The sequence below is a fragment of the Capra hircus genome, chromosome 11 (genome assembly GCF_001704415.2).
Source record: "Capra hircus breed San Clemente chromosome 11, ASM170441v1, whole genome shotgun sequence".
Taxonomy (NCBI): domain Eukaryota; kingdom Metazoa; phylum Chordata; class Mammalia; order Artiodactyla; family Bovidae; genus Capra; species Capra hircus.
Genome location: NC_030818.1, coordinates 95,964,938 through 95,988,601, shown reverse-complemented (window position 1 = coordinate 95,988,601; position 23,664 = coordinate 95,964,938). Strand labels below are relative to the sequence as shown.

The 23,664-nt window shown below is 40.4% G+C and overlaps 1 protein-coding gene across 10 annotated transcripts in view; it reads left to right on the top strand.

Moving 5' to 3' along the window:
• MAPKAP1 (mitogen-activated protein kinase associated protein 1) overlaps nucleotides 1-23,664 on the top strand; it is a 239,815-nt gene that overhangs the window by 33,949 nt on the left and 182,202 nt on the right. For all 10 annotated transcript variants that reach the window (XM_018055771.1, XM_018055769.1, XM_018055770.1 and 7 more), the window contains one exon: nucleotides 11,845-11,993. In XM_018055771.1, coding sequence (XP_017911260.1) covers nucleotides 11,845-11,993 — 149 coding nt within the window. The remainder of the gene's footprint in view (nucleotides 1-11,844; nucleotides 11,994-23,664) is intronic.

The following is a 23,664-nucleotide window of genomic DNA, read 5'->3' as shown; positions in this document are numbered from 1 at the left end:
TTTTATATTACTTACAAAATTAGTCAATACTCTTACTCATTGAGTCATTTAACAAGTGTTTCTTCCACAGCTTCTGTGTACATAGTAATTCACCGCTCGGTGCTTCGGGAAATATATGATTCTCGTCCTCAAAAAGTTTGAAGTCTAGTGGAATTCAAGGCTACATGTAAGGTTACATGTAAGGTTAAATAATAGCTTAAAATAATAATGTACTTTATATCAGTTACTTACGAATATTCCTGGTTTTCTTTATATAACTTTTGTTATATAGCAACAGTTCCCAGGTGCAGTGGCTATATAAAAGTCAGAAATGCATCCAAAAGTGTTATAATGACATCTGTATGCATTTTTAGGCCCTGTCTGTGGAATTCCTGATGTAGTAGATAGAGGTTGGGGTCCACAAATCTGTATTTTTCAGAAGCTCACTGGGTGAATCTAATGGGTAACCAGCTCTGAGCACCACTGGATTATACGCCACCCACTAAGTTGACTTCATGCAAGTAGAACAGATTAGTTGTTAATATTTCTATATTACTGGTGAGAAGACGAGTACAGAGGTGCTGAGTAACTTTCCCAAGTTACTTACAAGTGGTAAATGGCAAAGTCAGAATTCTCGCCCTGGGCATTCCGACTGCAGAGACTGTAGTCTGTCTGCTCTTTCCCTTTCTGTCCCATACTGCAGGCAGAAAGGAGCTGCTCCGGGCGCTTTGGGTATTGAAGGGTCTTTGATGTTCCCTTGCGCCTTTCCTTCTCTCTCTGTCAGCTGCAGGTAGGGTTCAGAAAAGTTGCCAAAGCTTCTATATTTAAAAAAACCAAACAACTTCCAGTGGCTGATAATGAAAAGCAAGTGAAGTTAAAGTTGAAGAGCAACGTGAACTCGAGTAATTCAGGAAGTACAGCTGTGCCTTATGAATGGCTTGGAACCAGGAGGAAGAGCTCTGGGACCGTTCCCAGTCTTACGCTATTTTGTGCTCATCTGATCTCTCCTTCCTCCTTCTGTTCTGTTCCCTCTCCCCACAACTACTTTGTCTGCTTGTCTGATCCAGAGTTATTCATTCAACAAATATTTATTTAGCTCCTACAGTACACAGGAAGAAATAGAGAAAAACAATAGAATGGGAAAGACTAGAGATCTCTTCAAGAAAATTAGAAATACCAAGGGAACATTTCATGAAAAGTTGGGCACAATAAAGAACAGAAATGGTATGGACCTAACAGAGGCAGAAGATATTAAGAAAAGGTGGCAAGAATACTCAGAAGAACTATACAAAAAAGATCTTCATGATCCAGATAATCACAATGGCATGATCACTCACCTAGAGCCAGACACCCTGGAATGTGAAGTCTAGTGGGCCTTAGGAAGCATCACTACAAACAAAGCTAGTGGAGGTGATGGAATTCCAGTGGAGCTATTTCAAATCCTAAAAGATGATGCTGTGAAAGTGCTACACTCAATATGCCAGCAAATTTGGAAAACTCAGCAGTGGCCACAGGACTGGAAAAGGTCAGTTTTCATTCCAATCCCAAAGAAAGGCAGTGCCAAAGAATGCTCAAACTACTACACAATAGCACTCATCTCACACGCTAGCAAAGTAATCCTCAAAATTCTCCAAGCCAGGCTTCAACAGTATGTGAACCATGAACTTCCAGATGTTCAAGCTGGATTTAGAAAAGGCAGAGGAACCAGAGGTCAAATTGCCAACACCTGCTGGATCATCAAAAAAGCAAGAGAGTTCCAGAAAAACATCTACTTCTGCTTTATTGAGTATGCCAAAGGCTTTGACTGTGCGGATCACCACAACTGTGGAAAATTCTGAAAGAGATGGGAATATCAGACCACCTGACCTGCCTCCTGAGAAATCTGTATGCAGGTCAGGAAGCATACTGGACCTGTATGCAGGTCCAGTCAGAAGTGGACATGGAACAACAGACTGGTTCCAAATAGGAAAAAGAGTACGTCAAGGCTGTATATTGTCACCCTGCTTATTTAACTTATATGCAGAGTACATCATGAGAAATGCTGGGCTGGAGGAAGCATAAGCTGGAATCAACATTGTTGGGAGAAATATCAGTAACCTCAGATATGCAGATGACACCACCCTTACGGCAGAAAGTGAAGAAGAACTAAAAAGTCTCTTGATGAAAGTGAAAGAGCAGAGTGAAAAAGTTGGCTTAAAGCTCAACATTCAGAAAATGAAGATCATGGCATCTGGTCCCATCACTTTATGGCAAATAGATGGGGAAACAGTGGCTGACTTTATTTTTCTGGGCTCCAAAATCACTGCATATGGTGATTGAAGCCATGAAATTAAAAGATGCTTACTCCTTGGAAGGAAAGTTATGGCAACCCACTCCAATACTCTTGCCTGGAGAATCCCATAGAGGGGAGAGCCTGGTAGGCTACAGTCCATGGGGTTGGAAAGAGTCAGATGTGACTGAGCTACTTCACTTTCTAAACAGCATATTAAAAAGTAGAGACATTACTTTGTCAACAAAGGTCCATCTAGTCAAGGCTTTTCCAGTAGTCATGTATGGATGTGAGAGTTAGACTGTAAAGAAAGCTGAGTGCCAAAGGATTAATGCTTTTGAACTGTGATGTTGGAGAAGAGTTGAGAGTCCATTGGACTACAAGGAGATCCAACCAGTCCATCCTAAAGGAAAGCAGTCCGGGGTGTTCTTTGGAAGGACTGATGTTAAAGCTGAAACTCCAGTATTTTGGCCACCTGATGCGAAGAGCTGACTGAGTTGCAAAGACTCTGATGTTGGAAAGATTGAAGGCAGGAGGAGAAGGGGATGACAGAGGATGAGATGGTTAGATGGCATAGCTAACTCAACGGACATGAGTTTGGGTAAACTCTGGGAGTCGGTTATGGACAGGGAAGCCTGGCGTGGTGCAGTTCATGGGGTTGCAGAGTCGGACATGACTGAGCAACTGAACTGAACTGATTCTGGGAAGGATTGAAGGCAGGAGGAGAGGGGGACGACAGACAATGAGATGGTTGAATGGCATCACCAACTCAATGGACGTGAATTTGAATAAACTCTGGGAGTTGGTGATGGACAGGGAGGCCTGGCGTGCTGCGGTCCATGGGATCGCAAAGAGTCGGACATGACTGAGCGACTGAACTGAACTGAACTGACAGTACACAAAGGCAGTTATGCACTGTTACAGGGCTAAAAGGTACAGCAGTAACAGGCGGCAAAATCTCTTCTCCGATGGAGCTTGTTGGGGAGAAAGAGTTAACAGACAGAATGTCTTATGTCAGAATGGGATAAGTGGCACAGAGAAAAATATTATCTAGCTCATGGGGATAAAGAGTGCTAGGCAGGGGATTTTGCTGTTTTATATGGGGTCATCAGGGAAGGCCACATGAGGAAGGTGATGGTTGAGCAGAGATCTGAAGGAGTGAGGGAGTGAGCAGGCAGGTAGTGGGAGATGAGTGTTCTAAGATGAGGGATCAGCAAGTACAAAGGTCCTGGGGTGGAAATGAGACTGATATACTGGTGGAAAAGCAAGGAAGGATACCTGTTAGTTAGAGCACAGTGAGAAGGGGAAGTGGGGTCGGAGAAGTAAGCCATGGGAGATCTGATCACAGATGGTTCTGTAAGGACTGGGTGAGGTGGTTTGATCAGGGTACTGGTATGATATGTGACTTAGTTTCTTTTTCCTAGCTTAAATTTCCTGTAAAACAACTATTTATTATAAGAAATTTCAGACACAGAAACAAAGAACTTTTTCAAACATATGCAAAAGTAGGGAGAATGGTGTCATGAACCCGCCTTGCCCATCGCCCAGCTTCAGCAGTTTTAGTAATATATGTCTTTTCTCACATCACTTATATGTTCACCTACCCTTTCCTCCCAGATTATTGTTATGCAAATCCTTGCTGTCATATAAATACATACCTAAATACTTACGTGTTTTTTAATGTGTACTTAAACTGCACTACCACTATTCTCCTAAAAGTGAGCAGGAATTCTTTACAGTTATCAAATATTTCCTTGTTTCAACCCCCCACCCCCCCGCCCCGACCCATTTCATTTGTTCAGGTCTAGATCTAAGGTCCACACATTACTTTTGGGTAACATGTCTCATTTCCTTTTTAATCTACAGATTTGGATTCATTTCCAGCTTTTTATTCTGTAGTTTATTTGTTAAAGAAACTGGGTCTTTTGTCCCATAGAATTTTCTGCATTCTGGCTTTTGCTAATCATATCCCCACAATCTCATTTAATATGTTCCTCTGTCCTCTTTATTTCCTATAAACTGGTGGTTGGATCTGGAAAATTACTCAGATTGAAGTTTGGTTTTTGGTAAGACTGCTGTGTTCATACTGATCTGTATTTTCTATTGCATCATTTTAGGAAACATGGAATGTTGTCTTGGTTCTTTTTATTTGTGATAAGATTGATGGTAGAATCAGGTGTTGTCCGTTCATTATTAAATAACTCCCATCAGCCTCTCGTCTGTTGATTTTAGTGGCCATTGATGAGCATCACTAGATTCATGATCATTGCATGCATGCTCAGTAGTGTCCGACTTTTTGTGACCCCATGGAGTGTAGCCTGCCTGGCTCCTCTGTCCGTGGGATTCTTCAGGCAAGAATACTGGAGTGTGTTGCCATTTCCTTCTCCAGGAAATCGTCCCTACCCAGAGATCGAGCCCAGGTCTCCTGCACTGGGAGGCAGATTCTTTACCTCTGAGCCACTTGGGAAGTCCAGATTCTTTCATTCAGTTCACTTCATTTGCTCAATCATGTCTAACTCTTTGCAACTCCATGGACTGCAGCATGCCAGCTTCCCTGTCTATCACCAACTCCTGGAGCTTGGTCAAACTCATGTCCATTGAGTCAGTGATGCCATCCAACCATCTTATCCTCTGTTGTTTCCTTCTCCTCCTGCCTTCAATCTTTCCCAGCATCAGGGTCTTCTGAAATGAGTCAGTTCTTTGCATCAGGTTGCCAAAGTATTGGAGTTTCAGCTTCAGCATCAGTCCTTCCAGTGAATATTCAGGACTGATCTCCTTTAGGATGGACTGGTTGTATCTCCTTGCTGTCCCAGGGACTCTCAAGAGTCTTCTCCAACACCACAGTTCAAAAGCATCAATTCTTCGGCGCTTAGCTTTCTTTAGTTGTGAAATAGTGATTTCTGACTTTATCAGTCTTAATTTTTTAACAAGTTTTATGTAAAGAACTTTCCCATATCTATTATTTGGCCACCCTCAGGTATAGTTCCTACAAGAAAGGTAGGATAAATGCTTGATTCTTTCCCTTTGTTAGTAGTTTTCAGGATGAAGAGTTTATTCCTTAGCATCCTGTATAGGTGACCAATGAGGGTTTTTTCCCTTTTGTATCGTTATCCACTCATGGGCTTTAAGCATAAATTATATTTTTCTATTCATTGCAGTTATTCTTTTTTATGCTAATATTGTCCTTTTGTATAGTGAGTCCCTTCACATTTGCTTCTAACTTCTTTTGACACTGTTCCAGTAATCTTTCATAGCTTCCTTGCTTTCTTGTGTAACAAGATGTTGCAGGTTCATCTTGCCCATTTTCTTCCCCCCCATTTGGAATCAGTCATTTCTCCTGGGAGTCTTGATTCTTTTTAGTGGTAAATGCCATTGAGAGACCACAAGTGAGCTCTAGGGGTGCTCGCTGGATTGATTTTTTTTTTTTTAAATAGGCCTTTTCATGGAGTAGAGCTCAGAAAAAAATAAGATTTTAAAGAGAGAATACATTGTGAGTTAATGCTGATAATTCCAATCCAAATTTAGGAATTTCTACTTAATTGTTTTGATTTTATGTTCATGTATCTTTTCTCTTGCTGACAATCTTGGTTCCAGAATTGAAATACGAATATAATTAGTAACATTATGATTAGTGAGAACATTTTAAGAATTTTTTTTAATCTTTTTAATACATTCCACTAGGAAATACAGTCATGTTGCTCTGTGATAAAGTTACTTAAAATAATTCCTCTCTTTGTAGTTAAACTACCAACTAAATACTACACTTAGGTTCATGTATTTCATTTTGCCTTATTTTTTGAGGTTGCATTTTCCTTTATTAATTACGGAAAACATTTGTGTGGTTCCAGAGTTAAATACATAAAAGAAGAGAAATCTAGCTTCAATCTTTATCTTCTATTCTTTTAGTCATTTTAAAAAAGGTTTTGGCTTTCCTGTCCACTTACAACTATATATAAACATATTCACATTTGTATCCCCTTTTTTAAAATTAAAGATAGCATAATACACCCTATTTTATGCAACAGATTTTTCAGTTAACAACATACCCTGAGAATTACTCTGGAGCAATCTATGGAGATAGGTTTCATGATGTGAATGTATCATAGTTTAGCCACAAAGGCCCTTGTGGAGGGATATTTGATAGTTTTCAGGCTTCTGCTGTTGTAGATGGCACTGCAGTGAAAAGCCTCCCACATAAGAGTTTTGTTTTGTTGCTAGTATCCCTAGGATCAGATCCTGAAAGTGATATTGCTGGGTCAAGAGGTAAATATATGGTTTTCTTGGACATTCCCACATTCCGCCTTCATTGAGAATTTACTCTTTTGCATTCCCTCTAGTGTCTATTTCCTCGTAGCCTTAACATTTTTTATTTCTGCCAATCTGATAGAAGTGCAGTGGTATCAGTATGTAATTTGTGTATCTCTTATTATGAATGTGGTTGCACATCTTTCCATTTGTTTAAGAGTTATTTGAGTTTCTTCTGTGGATATTATATATTGTATATTTTTCTATAGGGTTGTTGATCAATGTCTTTTCTACTTTGAGACTATATAATTAGGAAGTTTTTATTTTTATAGCATCAGATTTATCCATTTTCTTATTCTGAAGTTTATAACTCATATTTTAAAAAAGTCATTGGCTGGCTCTGGGTTGAGTCGGGGAAGAAAATGTGGAAACAAGACCAGTTTGAAGATGGTGGTCATAATCCGGCTTCCATAGCCATAGGTGGTTCTGAATATCTTCTAAAGTTTCTCCTGATAGATAAAGTGTGAAAGAGAAAAGTGGAATGACACTTAAGTTTTTTTCCTGGCAGAACAGAGTTGCCATTAACTGAGAAGTTGATTGTGGAAGGGGCAGGTTAGTGGAAAGATCAAGAGGTTGGCTATATAAAGGCATGAAAAGTTTGAGATGCCATCAGCCAACCAGGTAGAGGAGTGAAATAGAAAGTTGAATATGCAAGTCTGTAATTTTAATGAGTATTTAGAAATAATCATTTAGAAGTTATCAGCGTACAAGGGTATTTATTTATTTAAGTTTTCCCTATTTATATATTTTTTATTGAAGTATGCTTACGTACATTGAAATGTACAAGTGTTAAATGTTTGATGACTTTTGCCAACATACACACCTGGGTAACTAGCATTCCAGTCAAATATGTAGCATTTCTGTAACCCAGAAAGTTCCCTCGTGCCTCTTTTTAGTTAATCCACTGCCCAAAGGCAATTACTATTCTGATTTATATCACCACAGCTTAGTTTTTACTTTTGTAAAATGGTGTTTCTTCGATTTCAGTCTGAATTTGGCAATAAGGAGTTCATGATCCTAGCCACAGTCAGCTCCCGGTCTTGTTTTTGCTGACTGTGTAGAGCTTTTCCATCTGTTTTTGCTGACTGTATAGAGCTGCAAATAATATAATCAATCTGATTTCAGTGTCGACCATCTGGTGATGTCCATGTGTAGAGTCTTCTCCTGTGTTGTTGGAAGAGGGTGTTTGCTATGACCAGTGCATTCTGTTGGCAGAACTCTATTAGCCTTTGCCTTGCTTCATTCTGTACTCCAAGGCCAAATTTGCCTATTATTCCAGGTGTTTCTTGACTTCCTACTTTTGCATTCCAGTCCCCTGTAATGAAAAGGACATCTGTTTTCGGTGTTAGCTCAAGAAGGTCTTGTAGGTCTTCATAGAACTGTTCAACTTCAGCTTCTTCAGCATTACTGGTTGGGGCATAGGCTTGAATTACCGTGATATTGAACATAGAACATCAGACTGGTTCCAAATAGGAAAAGGAGTATGTCGAGGCTGTATATTGTCACCCTGCTTATTTAACTTATATGCAGAGTACATCATGAGACACACTGGACTGGAGGGAGCACAAGCTGGAATCAGCATTGTCGGGAGAAATATCAATAACCTCAGATATGCAGATGACACTACCCTTATGGCAGAAACTGAAGAAGAACTAAAGTGCCTCTTGATGAAAGTGAAAGAGCAGAGTGAAAAAGTTGGCTTAAAGCTCAACATTCAGAAAACGAAGATCATGGCATCTGGTCCTATCACTTCATGGCAAATAGATGGGGAAACAGTGGCCTGACTTTTTCTGGGCTCCAAAGTCACTGCAGATGGTGATTGCAGCCATGAAATTGAAAGACGCTTATTGCTTGGAAGGAAAGTTATGACCAACCTAGATAGCATATTAAAAAGCAGAGACATTACTTTGCCAACAAAGGTCCGTCTAGTCAAGGGTATGGTTTTCCCAGTGGTTACGTACGGATGTGAGAATTGGACTATAAAGAAAGCTGAGCGCCAAAGAATTGATGCTTTTGAACTGTGGTGTTGGAGAAGACTCTTGAGAGTCCCTTGGACTGCAAAGAGATCCAACCAGTCCATCTTAAGGGAGACCAGTCCTGGGTGTTCATTGGAAGGACTGATGTTGAAGCTGAAATTCCAATCCTTTGGCCACCTGATGCAAAGAGCTGATCTCATTTGAAAAGACCCTGATGCTGGGAAAGATTGAGGGAAGGAGGAGTAGGGGATGACAAAGGATGAGATGGTTGGATGGCATCACCGACTTGATAGACATGAATTTGAGCAAGCTCAAGGAGTTGGTGATGGACAGGGAAGCCTGGCCTGCTGTAGTCCATGGGGTCACAAAGAGTTGGACACGACTGAGCGACTGAACTGAACTGAAAGGGTTTTGTAGGGTATTTGGAGTTTTTACACATGGGTTTGGGTGGACTCAGGGAGTTGGTGATGGACAGGGAGGCCTGGCCTGCTGTGGTCCATGGGGTCGCAAAGAGTTGGACATGACTGAGTGACTGAACTGAACTGAAAATGGCGTTTATCTACATATTTTATCTTACTGGCTGTGCTGCACCACTTGTGGGATCTTCATACCCCAACCAGGGATCAAACCTGGGCCTTTGGCAGTGAAATCCAAGAATCACTAATCCAGATTCTGGAATATATAAGTACATTAATCAACAGATTAATATCTATTAATTATACATTAATAGCAATAGATTAAAATGCACATTTAAGAACATTTTAGATTGCTACTAAAGTGGTATTTTAAATATTGGAAGTGCTGTTCTACCTGTAATCAATCAACAAGTTTATTTCTGCACTTTGGAAAGGAATGATCCTTTATCAAACACGTATTTCTTCTTGTTCAGTGACTAAGTCATGTCTGACTCTTTGCAACCCCATGAACCACATCATGCCAGGCTTCCCTGTCCCTCACTGTCTCCCGTAGTTTGGTCGAACTCATATACATTGGGTTGGTGAAGCCATCCAACCATCTCATCCTCTGTCGCCCTCTTCTTCTGCCCTCAGTCTTTCCCAGGATCAATGTCTTAGCATCAGGTGGACAAAGTATTGGAAAAAGCAAAAACAAAAAACCTACTGGGTGCTAGGAATAATGCCAGGTGTCTTATCTTGTCCCCACAATGATCCTAAGAGATAAGTTACCAATAGCTCCAGAAGAAAGGAGCTGTGACTTATCAGAGTCACTGTACTGTTATCAGTAGGGTTAAGTGTGAAGTGATAATGTATTAACTCTTCCATTCTCTGACTAATTCACACTTGGACTTCTCTCCTCAACCTATGACACTTTCCCCCTGCCTCCTTTGCTTCCTACATCATGGGGAAAAGGATCTAATTCTTTTTTAAAAGGTGGCGTTTCTGGAGAAGGAAATGGAAATCCACTTCAATATCCTTGCCTGGAAAATCCAATGGACGGAGGAACACAGTGGGTTACAGTCCATGGGGTCACAGAAGAGTTGGACACAGCTTAGCGACTGACCACCACCGCCCAACTCCTTACCACAGACTGCGCACATGCGCACCGTAATTTCCACGCTCGAGTGCTGAGTCAGCACGGTGCTCAGTGAGATCCTAGTTTGGTAATCACAGTTATGAATAGTTGATCTGGATGATTCGCAGTCTTAGGACTGTATCATGCAGGTGTTATCCTTGCACAGTTCTGTGTTGCGTTACATACATTGCTCGTCCATTCTGCCCTGGCCTTTGAGAGGTCCATCTGCCGTCTCCCTTTCCCTTTCCATTGTTCTGCTGACCGGGGAGGCTAGATTTGGAGGTTCGCTCTCTGGGCATACCAGATTGTATGCATGCGTATCATAATCATAGTAGCCTTCTTGTTGTTGCAGGTCACTAAATGCATGAGGTTTTCAGAAATGTATGCTACTATTAGCAAAATAAATAAAAAATAATGATTTTCTGGGCCCAAGAGGCTAGCATACTATTCATTCACACACACAAAATACATCACTTTGACTTTGCTATCTAATCCACATTCTGAATTTGTAAGTACATGTAATCAAGAGATTAATATCTGTTAATTATACATTCATGGCAACAGGTCCTTTTCTCCTTATTTACCATATAAATCTATAGGGACTGATCTGATAAAGTTGTCCCACTAATTTGTTGAAAATAACTTGTTACCTTTTTAAAAAGTTCTAAGTGACTATTTCAGAATTATGTTTGATCTCAGTTCAGGTTGGTTGTGCTCAAGAATGGAATGGATTGAACTTAGTTATTGCACATTTTAACATTGATTCATTTGAAACTTTTTAAGTGTGGAAATTTTCTGACATCACCTAAATAAAAAGTACAATGAACCCCCATGTACTTATCATCCAGCTATCACCTTAAATGACGTTCAAATTAATACAGAGAAGTAAATGATCTTTGAGAGGGTATGGAACTAACTTGTCTTGGTTCACTAATGAGTAAGTGCTTTAGGTTTTGATTTAATAACTTAATCTGAATTCCTTCAATCATTATTTTATTCATTGATTCATGCAATGAAATTTATTGAAGGTCTACTGTGTTCATTAGTGCCTAATGGCTAAGAGCCTTGGTGGGGTGCAAATCTTAGCCCTGCTCCTTACAGGCTGTGTGACCAGGGGCTAATCAAACTATTCTATGCTTCAGTTTCCACACTGACACAATTGAGATAATGCTAGTGTCTACCTCATAAGTTTGTTACGAGGTTTAGATGAGACACATTGGCTTCCTCAATGTATGTTAAGTACTATTATTATAAACACTCTTCCTCCTTTTCCTTTTCCACTTCTTCATTTTTGTCATCCAGATTATGTGCTAGGTACACATTGGGAACTGTGAGAAGGTTAAGTTGTGAACCGTGACCTTGAAAAACCAGAACTTCAAAATTAGAGGGAGGAGAGTTCTTCACGATTATCTGGTTTGACAAGTCCAGAGAGGTTTAGTGAATAGTCCAGAATCACACATCTGTTAGTGGCAAAAGCCAGGCCAAAGCTCAGATCTCGCAGCTGTGAAATGCTCTTCTTATAGAATAGCCCTTTTGTTGATTTATCTGACCTCTGCCCCTTTCCTTAAACCCTCCTCTTTCTAAATTGACGAACATGACCTACATGTATATTTCAGTGCTCTGCTCGTTCAGTGCACAGACGTAACAGTATATGTTAGGCCTGTTGCACATATCAGACCTGAACATGTCCTTAAGGTTCCAAGGAAGACTTTAGGGAAGGTGGACACAGGCCGTCTCTCTCTGTTGTAATCACAAAGATGTTTTTATCTTCCTCTTGTATCACAGCCCAGGAGTTAAAGTCACTGTTTGAAAAAAAGTCCCTCAAAGAGAAACCTCCAAATTCTGGGAAGCAGTCGATATTATCTGTACGCCTGGAGCAGTGCCCCCTGCAGCTGAATAATCCCTTTAACGAGTACTCCAAATTTGATGGCAAGGTAAGTAAACTGGAACGCATCCCTTTAGGTAACACCTCGACTAAATGGAGTTACTGTTGGTATTGTCATTCTTATTTTTATCAGATTTAAATTTAAGTAGGTTTCAAAAGGAAGTCAGAATAAACAAAGGATGTCTCTCACATTTTCAAAGATTGAGGGTGTGAAAAGGTCTGGATTTGGGCTTACTGTTTCCACAGTAATATGTTTGGGAGGATGAAAACAGAAACAGTCCCGAGATAGGAATGTGTGTGTTCCTGTTTTCTGTCCCCAGGTTTGGGTTAGTTGGGTTGTGATTAATTAAGGTCTAACTGTGGGGAAAGCCTTGACAATGATTCTGGGAGGCAGTTTGCATTGTCTTGTATGAGTCTTGATTATAACTCCACAAATTGTGGACGTTAGAGCTTCTGCTCAGAATTCTAAGACGTTCCTTTGCATTCCAGTGTTTTATTGAATCTCGTTTGACACTTGCTGTACAGGATGACTCAATTTTTTCCTGTCCTGACAATTTACAGTCTGTAAAATTAAAGTGTTTATTTTCCTTTTAGAAAAAGGACCACTGTTTTAAGTGGAGTATAGCTCTGCGTGAGCACCCACTCTCCTGCATTCCCACAGTCTGTGTCTCTGCACCAAACTGAGCAGGGCTTTCAGGACTGCAGCAGTCGATTTTTTTATTTATTGCCATTATGTATGCTGTCTGTCCGTGGCGTGGTGGTGCTGAGTGATAGCTTGTTGCCTGGAGGGATTGTGTACAATTTGTCTTATTTCAGCACAGTTGCAATTAATAAACATAGAACTCTTTGCTTATGTTTGCACTTTTCATATTCAAGTCCTGGTTATATGCCTGTTCCATCAGTTGTCATCTTTGAGCATGGTGATGTTCTTTACTTTGAAACACTTTCATCTCATACAATTCAGCATGTTTTCACTGGGTTTTTGTTTAGTATCTGAGTCATGTCCAACCCTTTGCCACCCTATGGGACTGTGGTCCCCCAGGCTCCTCTGCCGATGGGATTTCCCAAGCAAGAATACTGTAGTGGGTTGTCATTTCCTTAAGTAAGCATATATGGCCGTTGGCACATGAGGTTATTGATGCTGGCAGAGAAGAACAGAAACTAGAAACAAAATGCATAAGTAACATAAAATCCTAATTTGCTCAGGAATTTTCCCCCCAAAACATCAGAAAGCACTTTTAGTAAATTAGAAATTGTATCCTGTGAAGAGCTTCTCTTCAGTCTGCCCCTGCCCCCATCTCCTGCTGCTTCTTGTGGAATACAGCAAAGAGAAGGGTCTCCCTAGGGAACGGGAATGTCAGCCTCTGGAAACAAGTGAGTTGGGCTGAAGGGGACTTTTTTTCAGAAATACTTCAGTTGATTCATTTGGAAATGTGAGACGTTATTATTGGGATTAGATTACATGGCTGGAATTTATTTGTTTCCTATCATCTCATTGTTTGAGGCTGTAATGAATTCTGGAGTAATTAATATGTGATAATGCTTTGCCAACAAAATAGCACAGATCTTTTAAAATACAATATTCTAGAATTTTGATTATGCTATTAGATTCTCCTATAAATTACTTACACTTGGACTTGTTCGAAGGTTGTGAACTCTGTGTGTTATATATACCTAATTTCTGAAGTGCCAGGAAGGAATCGAAAACTAAACCGTTTCCTCAGTCACAGAGGAATTATTTTTGCTAGATGTGTGTTTACACTTACAACTCTTGATGTTTTTTGTCATAGCAAATGTACTTGTAATCAGCAAAGGATGTGAGCATGGCCCAATCACCACTGTACAATTGATTAAGAAAGATTTATATATCGATAAGTCTTTCTTGTGATACAATGATATATTTTTTATTATTCTACATATTACAATTGCTAAAACACAATTAAACTCTTGTTCTCATCTATTATTTAATATTGATGCATTTGGCAGATGTGTAATGAAAGTGGCTAATATTTGAAGGATATTGTACTGTACATATTAAATTAGTCTTTCTTTTATCTTTGTAAAATGCATCAATATGATATTCAGTGACATCTCAGTGATTAATAGAGAATTATACTTGAGTCAAGCCTTTTCGTAACCTAGAAATTAAAATGACTATTCAAATAACACCTCAAAATGATGAAATTAGCATTTTGTGATTGCATAATAATGGGATTGTAGTAGTTATAACAGCACCATGGCTGCCTCTAGAGTTAAGATCATGTCAACCCCTTGATAATAAAGCCTTTCTGTGAGAGTCGACTTTAATAATTTCCAGATTGATTCTTCCCATAAATCATTTGACGTTCAGCACTAAATTTTTGTTACTGTTGTAACTTAAAATTATTTTATTTTTATTCAGCTCATATTTAAGAAGTGAAATGAGTGTCCTGTTTTAATGATTCACCATCTTGTCATCACTCCCTGTTTTTGCTTCATATGTAAGAGTTTCTCATGTATTTTGATAGTTCCTTTTTTTTTTTTTTGCAAAGGTTTGTTAAAGCCACTAAAATATGTACAGTTTTTCCCCCCTTACAAATATTCACAATGCTTTTCTTGGGAATAACTCTTGCCTTATTTACATAATTAACTGAGTTGCTTAGGTCTCTTGGGCAAATGGTACATAATTGGGGAGAGAAAGGGACAGGAAAGAGTTTGGGGTCTAATTAAATATGCTAAAAAACTACTTAATTATGTATTTCCTCAAGAGACTAACTGCTGTGAAATCCTCCTTATGATTAAACTAGCGTTGGATTTGGAAAAAAGGATTTTGTTTTTGGTATGGCCTTACAGTTACATCAGAGTTAAGCAGACATCTTTAAGAGTTAGTGCAAACTGAATTGTTGTTGGTTTTAGTGATTCCAAGGGTAAGCATCTCTTAGCTACTGTGCTGAATTAAAGTGAATACTTTCAAATAGTTTCTGGCTCCTGTAGCTGGTTAATAATTTTACTTTTTAAAAATTGTGGTTGGTTGATAACTTCTTGAAGATATACAGTTGAGAGGGAAGGCCATACTTAGGCATAGGCTTTATGGTAATTTTGAAGGGTTTTTTGATCAGGTTTATTACTGTTTTTGGCTTCCCTTGTAGCTCAGTCAGTAAAGAATCTGCCTGCACTGCAGGAGACCCGGGTTCAATCCTTGGGTTGGGAAGATCTCCTGGAAAAGGAAATGGCAACCCATTCCAGTATTCTTGCCTGGACAGAGAAGCCTGGTGGAGTATAGTCCACGGGGTTGCAAAGAGTCAGACATGACTTAGCGACTAAACCGCTACATTACTATGTTTATATTATCTTTTTTGGCAAGTTGGCAGGGCTATCCATGACCTGTTTTACATTCGTAGGTTATTAATAACTCTCTTTACTGATCATTTGAAAACAGACCAAGACAGATTGCAAGTGGTTTTAAGGAATGCTTAGCTGGACAAGGCAAAACCAGGCTCAGCCATCTGCCTCAAGTCTTTGGGCTTGTTAAAAACAGGACCTCTGATTAATGAACAAAACCAACCTCTGTTTTAGAGGTGAGGTAATAAGAAAAATTTTGTGCTGGTCTTTGTGATCTCACTGAATGTGGGAAATGTTGGGTGTGACCGGGAGTTGCTCTGAGGCAATGAAGGCGTGACAGGCAGATTTCAGTATTCCTAAATATGTGGGTTTCTGCCCTGTCTCTCCACCTTTTAAAAAAATGAAGTCTTATTTTAAAAAGTATCTCTCTCTTTTCATTCAATGAAAATTCAACTACCACTTAGTTGAGAAGCTTTAGCTAGTACATTGACATCACTATTTTGTTTAAACTGTGTTTACAAATATTATCATCATCAGTAGACCTCCAGAAGTTCAGATATGCACCTCCTGTCAATACTGTTACTAACAAAGAAATGGCACTGATTATCAGTTGTGTAACCGTAGTCAGGTTTTTCATCTCACTGAACCTCAGACGTAGGAAAAGAAATTGAGTTCCTTCCTCGCAATCCTGATGAATCCATCAAATGGGATAAAACACCCAGCACAGGAAGAGGCGGTGTAATTTAGTTGGGAAGCAGATCTATTTTGAAGTAAGATTTGAGTTTGAATCCTGACTCTATCGCTTAATGGTGTGACGTCAGGCTGGTTGCTTAACCTCACGAAGCTGCAGTCCCTCGCATGTGGAATGAGATGGTGGGGGCCTGTCTTTCTCTGGAGGATTGAGACAGCACACCAGAAGCACCCAGCAAATACCTCACTTCTGCCCCCCTCTGTCTCTCTGTAGAGTAAAGGGTGCGGGCCAGTGCTGCTCTCTTTCCTTTATACTTCATTAGATTGTTGACAGGATAGAGTGAGAGGAAATGTGCTCTTAAAGCCTGGAGTTTAGCGTGGGTAAACAAGATGCACAGCAGACTGGGTGACAGTGGTCTGCTTGTAGAAGTCCAGGGAATCAGTCCAGTGGGGTTTTGACCTTTAACTTGAAATAGGAAGATTAAGACAAGTAATTACTTCCTTTCTTTTTTTTCCTTTCTGCAATGGCTATTTTCTAAACATCAGGTGAGAAGGTAGTGTGATGTCAGTAATTGCTTGGCAGTTTACTAAAACATTAAATATCTTGCTTATTTGACTTAGCGAAATTATACTCTGAGTATGAGGAGGATGTTTGCCTTGACAAGTACTTTAAAAAGCAGAACCAGTTCTGGTTCATATAAACAACTGTGACTTTGATTGTGTTAACTTATTAGAAAGTAACCGTTTCTCTGTTAGAAACTGTTTTAACAGGGAAGCTGCAGAGAGCATGGGGGAAGGGATAATTCATGAGTGCTAATTGCTTGGCTGTTAATTTTCATAAGTGTTGATAGAAGCAGTTCCTTAAATTAAACTTTGTTTAAAATGTATCAGGGGAAATATTCCACAATGTCGAGCCTGAAGTGAAAATTAATATGAATGCTGTGGCAATTAACACATACTGGTTAATAGCTTTTAGCAGCATTTTGGGATGATAGTCCTTAAATACATTTTTGCATGCTGCTCTTGTTTCAGCATTGTTCCAGTCTATGTCTGGATAATTATGAACAAATGTTTTCTACAGTCAATGGCATTAAGTAGCTCTCTTCACAGAAACGTCATTTAAAACTTTGGAGAAAGTGCGAAGGGACTGAAAACTGTTGCAGACTCATAAAAGGCCAGAGAATCTCCGTCCTGGAAAGGCAGATTGCCTTTCCGAGGAAAATGTTCCTCCTCTGTTACCCTGGGAACGGCCCCGTCTTATACGTTAAGCTACTTTAGCTTCAGGGTCTCTTTCCAAAAAATTATAACCTGGACTTCCAAGTGTTGATTATGTTTCTGGACAGCAGCTTTTGCTTATTGCTGCCTGAGCTGAGACATGGCCTTAAGCCTAAGGGCCTTCTGCCCTTTGATCTTGCTTCTTTCTTCTGACCAACCTCCCTCCCCGCTAAAGTTAGCCAGCCACCCCTGTCCTGCCCACCAGAGGAGGTGGCTGAGAATGGAGTTGGCTCTGTCGATCTCATTTCCCTCCTTCCTTTCAATAAGAGTGCTCCAGGGGTTCACTTGGCTTAGTGCCTATTAAGAGGCAATCTCAAGAGAGAGAGACAATTTGAGGTAACTTAACTCTGTTGTTTGAATTAGGAGCTATTTGTCTCTCTCTTCCATTGGCTTCATGAAACATACCTTTTTAAATAAGGGAGAATAAAGCCCCAACATTTGGCAACTTCTCCCTGTGGCTGTATTTTGCTAGCCTTCCTTTTCATAGACCAGTTTTTATCAGTCTGTTCTATTTCTAAGCAAGAAATAGATATTATTAGATATTTATTACTTACTCACACACCATGGTATACCAAGAAAAGGACCAAATTCATTAATTTAAAAATATCTTTTCCTGCAATCATTTCCCCCTACAGTTGTACGAATTCAGTGCTCTTCCTGTGGCTCAGCCTTTCCTGGAAATCTCCAGGGGAGGCTTTTGGATTTTTGTCTGAGTGGTGTTCACAATGAATTAAATAAGAATCTTACAACAAAAGAAAGTGTTTTCAGCATCTTCTTCTGCAGTTAAATTCTCAGGGCTGAGTTCTTAAAAGTAGCTTATTCCACTCTGAGCTTTCTGTCCCGGCCTCATTTCTGCAGTTTGTTCTGTGTCTCGCCAGTCCGGAGGCTTCCTCTAATTTTAGAGCCATCATCTAGAAATTCCCATCAGAGGTGGAATTCACCATCAACTCAGACTTTTCAAAGGAAGGCAGAGTTTTGCAATGGTAAGAGCATGTTTGTCAGGCTTGGGTTAGAATTCTCACTTGGCTGTTTACTTGCTGTGTGATCCTGGGCAGACCGCTTTACCTTCTTTAAGCCTGTTTTCATATCTATAAAATAAGGTTCATGATACTTACCAGAAAATGTTGTTGTGAGGATTTAATGAGAATTATAAATGCGTACGTAGTGTATGTGGTCAGTGCTGGAAGATGTATTGGTTTCCTTTGACCACATTGCCATTTATTTATTTCCTATTTAATGAGAGTCTGCTACATACCAGGCGCTGTTAAGTAAAATCTGGATACAGTAGTGAGTCAAAACAGACCTGGTTTCTGACTTCATGAAGCTTCCTCTCTTGGCAGGAAGATAGATGTTATATAAATAATCGCCAAACTAAGTGCAAAATTGCAGTCATAGTATTGTTTAGTCACTAAATCGTGTCTGACTCTTTTGTGACCCCATGGAATGTAGCCCACCAGGCTCCTCTGTTCATGGGATTTCCCAGGCAAGAATACTGGAGTGGGTTGCCATTTCCTTCTCCAGGGGAATCTTCCCGACCTAGGGATCGAACACGCATCTCCTAAAATGGTGAGCAGATATTCTTTACCCCTGAGCCACTAGGGAAGCCCCACAGTCACAATATCAGTTCAGTTCAGTCTCTCAGTCGTGTCTGACTCTTTGTGACCCCATGAACCACAGCACGCCAAGCCTCCCTGTCCATCACCAACTCCTGGAGTCCACCCAAACCCATGTCCACTGAGTTGGTGATGCCATCCAACCATCTCATCCTCTGTCGTCTGCTTCTCCTCCTGCCCTCAATCTTTTCCAGCTTCAGGGTCTTTTCAAATGAGTCAGCTCTTTGCATCAGGTGGCCAAAGGATTGGAGTTTCAGCTTCAACATCAGTCCTTTCAGTGAACACCCAGGACTAATCTCCTCTAGGATGGGACTGGTTGGATCTCCTTGCAGTCCAAGGGACTCTCAAGAGTCTTCTCTAACTCCGCAGTTCAAAAGCATCAATTCTTTTGCACTCAGCTTTCTTTATGGTCCAACTCTCACATCCATACATGACCACTGGAAAAACCATAGCCTTGACTGGAGGGTCTTTTGTTGACAAAGTAATGTCTCTGGTGCTGCTGCTGCTAAGTCACTTCAGTCATGTCTAACTCTTTGCGACCCCACAGATGGCAGCCCACCAAGCTCCCCCATCCCTGGGATTCTCCAGGCAAGAACACTGGAGTGGGTTGCCATTGCCTTCTCCAGTGCATGAAAGTGAAAAGTGAAAGTGAAGTTGCTCAATCGTGTCTGACTCTTACCGACCCCCTGGACTGCAGCCTACCAGGCTCCTCTGTCCATGGGATTTTCCAGGAAAGAGTACTGGAGTGGGGTGCCATTGCCTTCTCCGGCCTTCACTGCTAATTAATTACCACCTTCCAGGAGAGATACTGGAGGCTTTGGAGGATTTTCATTGGGACATCTGACCTAGTCTAGGCTATCAGGGATGGTTATCTCTGTGAAGGTGACTCAACCTGAGAGTTGAAAGCAGAGTAAGAACTAGCTAGGTGAAGGGAGAGGAGAAAGGACTTACAGAGGATCTGAGGCAAGTGGCAGGGGTAGGGAGTTGCAGCTTGAAGATTTGGGAAACTAGAAGGCTGTGTGCTGGAGCCCAGGACTGAGGTAGGTTGTGGTGCAGGGGGAAGCTGCAGGACTTGTTTCTACCACATATGGCTGTAGGAGTGTCCTCTGAAACCTGAGAATATAGGGAAGCCTTGAACCAGTTAAATGAGGAGGGAGAATCATAAGGTTTGTGTTTTGAAAAGATCCCTGAAGCTCTGACGAAGAGAATACACTGGAGAAGGGTTTGTGAGGCTTGAGAGACCAATCAAGACATTTTTGGCAGTGGTCCAGGTAAGAGATGGTAACTTGGGCTTACTTATTGGTGATGGAGGTGTGGATGACTGCAAGAGGTACTTAGTAGGTAAAAGTGATAGGACTTGATGATGGATTGACTATATGTCGGGGAACGTAGGAGAAAGGAGTTTCAAGGATGATTTCTTGATCAGATTCTGGCTTGAGGAACTGAATAGATACATCTCTGAATTAGGAAGCAGTGAAAGAGGGCTGCGGATGCTGCAAAAGTTACCGTCGTTTGACAACACGTCACAGCCTGTTACCATGTCCTTAAAGACACTACACATATTCTATTTTGGAGGGATAGGGTATACCCTCCTTGTTAGGCTTATATTGGAGGCATCCGAGTCAGGGTCTGGGATGAGCATGGGCTAGGAGCCAGGAGCCTCTTCTCTGTTTCCACTTCACAGCCACCTTTGGTACTTTGGCTGAGAATTTGCCCTAGAAGTCAGTCACCTTCTCTGAGACAGGGCTGTACTTTCAGATGCCTAATCCAGCTCGTCAGGCCCTTCAGAGGAGAAAATGAGATAGTAATTTTAAATGAGGCAGATGTCAGGTGTCCTTTAAGAAAATATATTGATTGTAATTCTTGGAGATTAGGGGAGTAAGAGGTAAAACATGGACATATTTTTGCTATAATAAGATTGCTGTTGTGGTCCAACCCTCTTCCTGGCTAATTAAATACCAGATTAGCAGATGAAATCTGGTTGGAATGAATAGCAAACACTGAGATCCCAGTGAAAGCATGGGAGACAATCTGTTTTATAGGTGTGGTGGGACTGCAGACGGTGGGGTTTTATACTGAGCTTTCTTATTGTGGGCAACTTGCTCTGCATTAATTTGCAGTGTAGAGATTTTCTTGTCGCTCCAAGTGCTAGGCCTTGATTTTATTATCTTGAAGACAACTATCCATAAATATTAAGTGCCAGCCTAGGGTCACCCACTTGGGCATGGAATCTAGGTGTTCTAACTCTTAAAGATTTTTATTTTCATTCTTAATGGCATTCATACTTATAAAATGGAAACCTGAGTTCCAGGTTCTCAGGTTTCCTGAGACCATGTGGTGGAAAGAACACAGACACAGAAGATGTTTTAGCCCCAGCCATATTATGGCGTCTGTGACAGGTCACCTCCCATCTCTAACAAAGCCTCAGTTTCTGCATGTTTAGAATGAGGAACTTGGCTTAGATGATCACTGGATTTCTTTCGGCTTTTAAGTTTCCATAGTTTTGTGATTGGAGGTGACTGACATCAGTGACATGTAGAAGGTTATAAGTGGGAAAACTTGAACTCTTGAATAGTTGATCATCTACATACATGTTGCTACTTTCCTCTTTTAGTTGATCGTAACAAAATTATGGTAGAGGTAGTTTTATCTCCATTTTAGAAATGAATAAACTGAGGCTCAGAAAGGGAAAGTGACTTGCTCAAGGAGACCCCACTAGTATATGGCAGGACTGGTATTTCAGTACCTTTTTCCAGTACCACAACTTTCTTTCTTAGACTCTTTTACAGTCATCTTTGTGGAGGAAATACAGTGTTGTTAATATCTGAAAATTTTCAAAATTTAAAAACAAAATAATTTTCCCTTTACCAGTAGACTTAGAATCTGATACACTGGTTTAGCTCTTATCAGTTGTGTCTGTTTGGTGAGTTACTGCATTTTGTAAGCCTCGATTTTCTCACATGTAATAAAGAAATAATGAGATATTGGAGCTGAGGAAGGAGGGAATTGCTTTACACATCAAGTCTAGTGAAAGTGAAAGTCGCTCAGTCATGTCCGACTCTTTGTGACTCTATAGGCTATATAGTCCATGGAATTCTCCAGGCAGAATACTGGAGAGGGTAGCCATTACCTTCTCCAGGGGATCTTCCCAACCCAGAGATCAAACCCAGGTCTCCCGCATTGCAGGCAGATTCTTTACCAGCTGAGCCACCAGGGAAGTCACAAGTCCAGTGTGTGTCCCACAGATGCTGTGGGACACCTTCCACTTCTTTCTGCTGATCTCCCTGGTAAGCAGAGTGGATTCATCCATCCATCCATCCATTCATCTATCCATCCAACAAATTATTTACTAAGCATTCACATTGTAGTGGTTCATTTCAAATGTTTATTACATACTGGCTGTGTGCTAGGCAGTGATAAGACAGGGCTAACCACCATAGAGGAATTTGAAGATAAGAGTGCCCATGTAGCCAACATGTGAGGAAGCACGTTTCACAGTCAGGATTGTGCCCTGAGCTGGGGACTGTGGCAGTGGTCCATGACTTCAGGTGCATACGATTGAGCAGAGGAACAGACCCATGAACTGCAGGGTATTAAATGCGATAGGTGCTATAGTATAGGTCTATAAGGAAGACTGAAGGTGGGAGGCAGCAATGACATTCATCCAGTTTGTTATCCTAGGTGAGTTTGTCTGAATTTTGATTGTGTTAATACCTAGAGGGCAGGTTTGGTCACTGTTTAATGAAGCCCAGCTTGGCACTCTCCACACGTAAATGCGGACTTTTTAAAAATGGCAGTGATAAATTTCAAATGTCATTACTCTTTGAGGCTTACAACTATATGGCAGTATCACAGGAGCAGCATTTTTATTAATATATCCACTCCTTTCTGTTAAATTGAAGTTTTAAAACCTAGACCAAGATACATGTAAGAAAGTAAGTTTAGGAAATTTGCAAAATATGCTCCTATGCAACCAAAGATTAAATTGATTTGTTATATGTGCATTTAGCTACAATTCATTTTAATTGTCTGTATGAAGTTAAAAAGTATTAGTGTCAGATAAAGATTCATCACCAGAGCGTGATTTAGGGCTGGTGCTGGAGAACGCAGGCATGTGTTCCGGCAGATGTTTGTATAAGGCGCTGTCTTTCCTGACAGCAGTTAAAAAGTATGGTTATAGTAATCAAATTGCGGTGCAGCGACTCAGAGGCTAGGGCCAGATTGAATTAAAATAGATATAAGATTTATGAATAGCAATAGCTGTGATAAAATTTCACTGCCTTCTTCAACAGGAAGGACTTTTTCCACAGTAGAAAGAAGAAAATCTAATAACCACTTTTCTAAAACTGTGATTTTGCTGACTTCCATTTTCCCTTCCTAATTATGACATCAAAACAATAGCTTGCTAGATTTTTTTTTCCCCAGCCATGGAATTACACTGTCCCCCCACCATGTTATTAAGTGCCCAGTGTTAAAACATATATTTTCTATGTTGTTAATGTTTTTGTTTAGAAAAAAATTCATGTAAATCTAGACTATGGGATTTAAATTCCCTTTTAAGGAGCGTTTCTTTATCATTATCACCATAACTGTGCTTTATTGAATTCCTATATTTGTACCAGGTCCTGTAATGTACCCTTCATATACAGCAGCTTGTCAGTCCTCACAGCATTCCTGTATATGGATTTTATTGTTACTCTTGTACAGGTAAGGAAACTCAAGCCTCACAAAAGGACAAGTGACAGCTAGGTGTGAGCCCAAGTGTGTGAGACTCTACAAACCTCTTTTTTTTTACTGTGTTGCATTGTCTTTAATTCATTC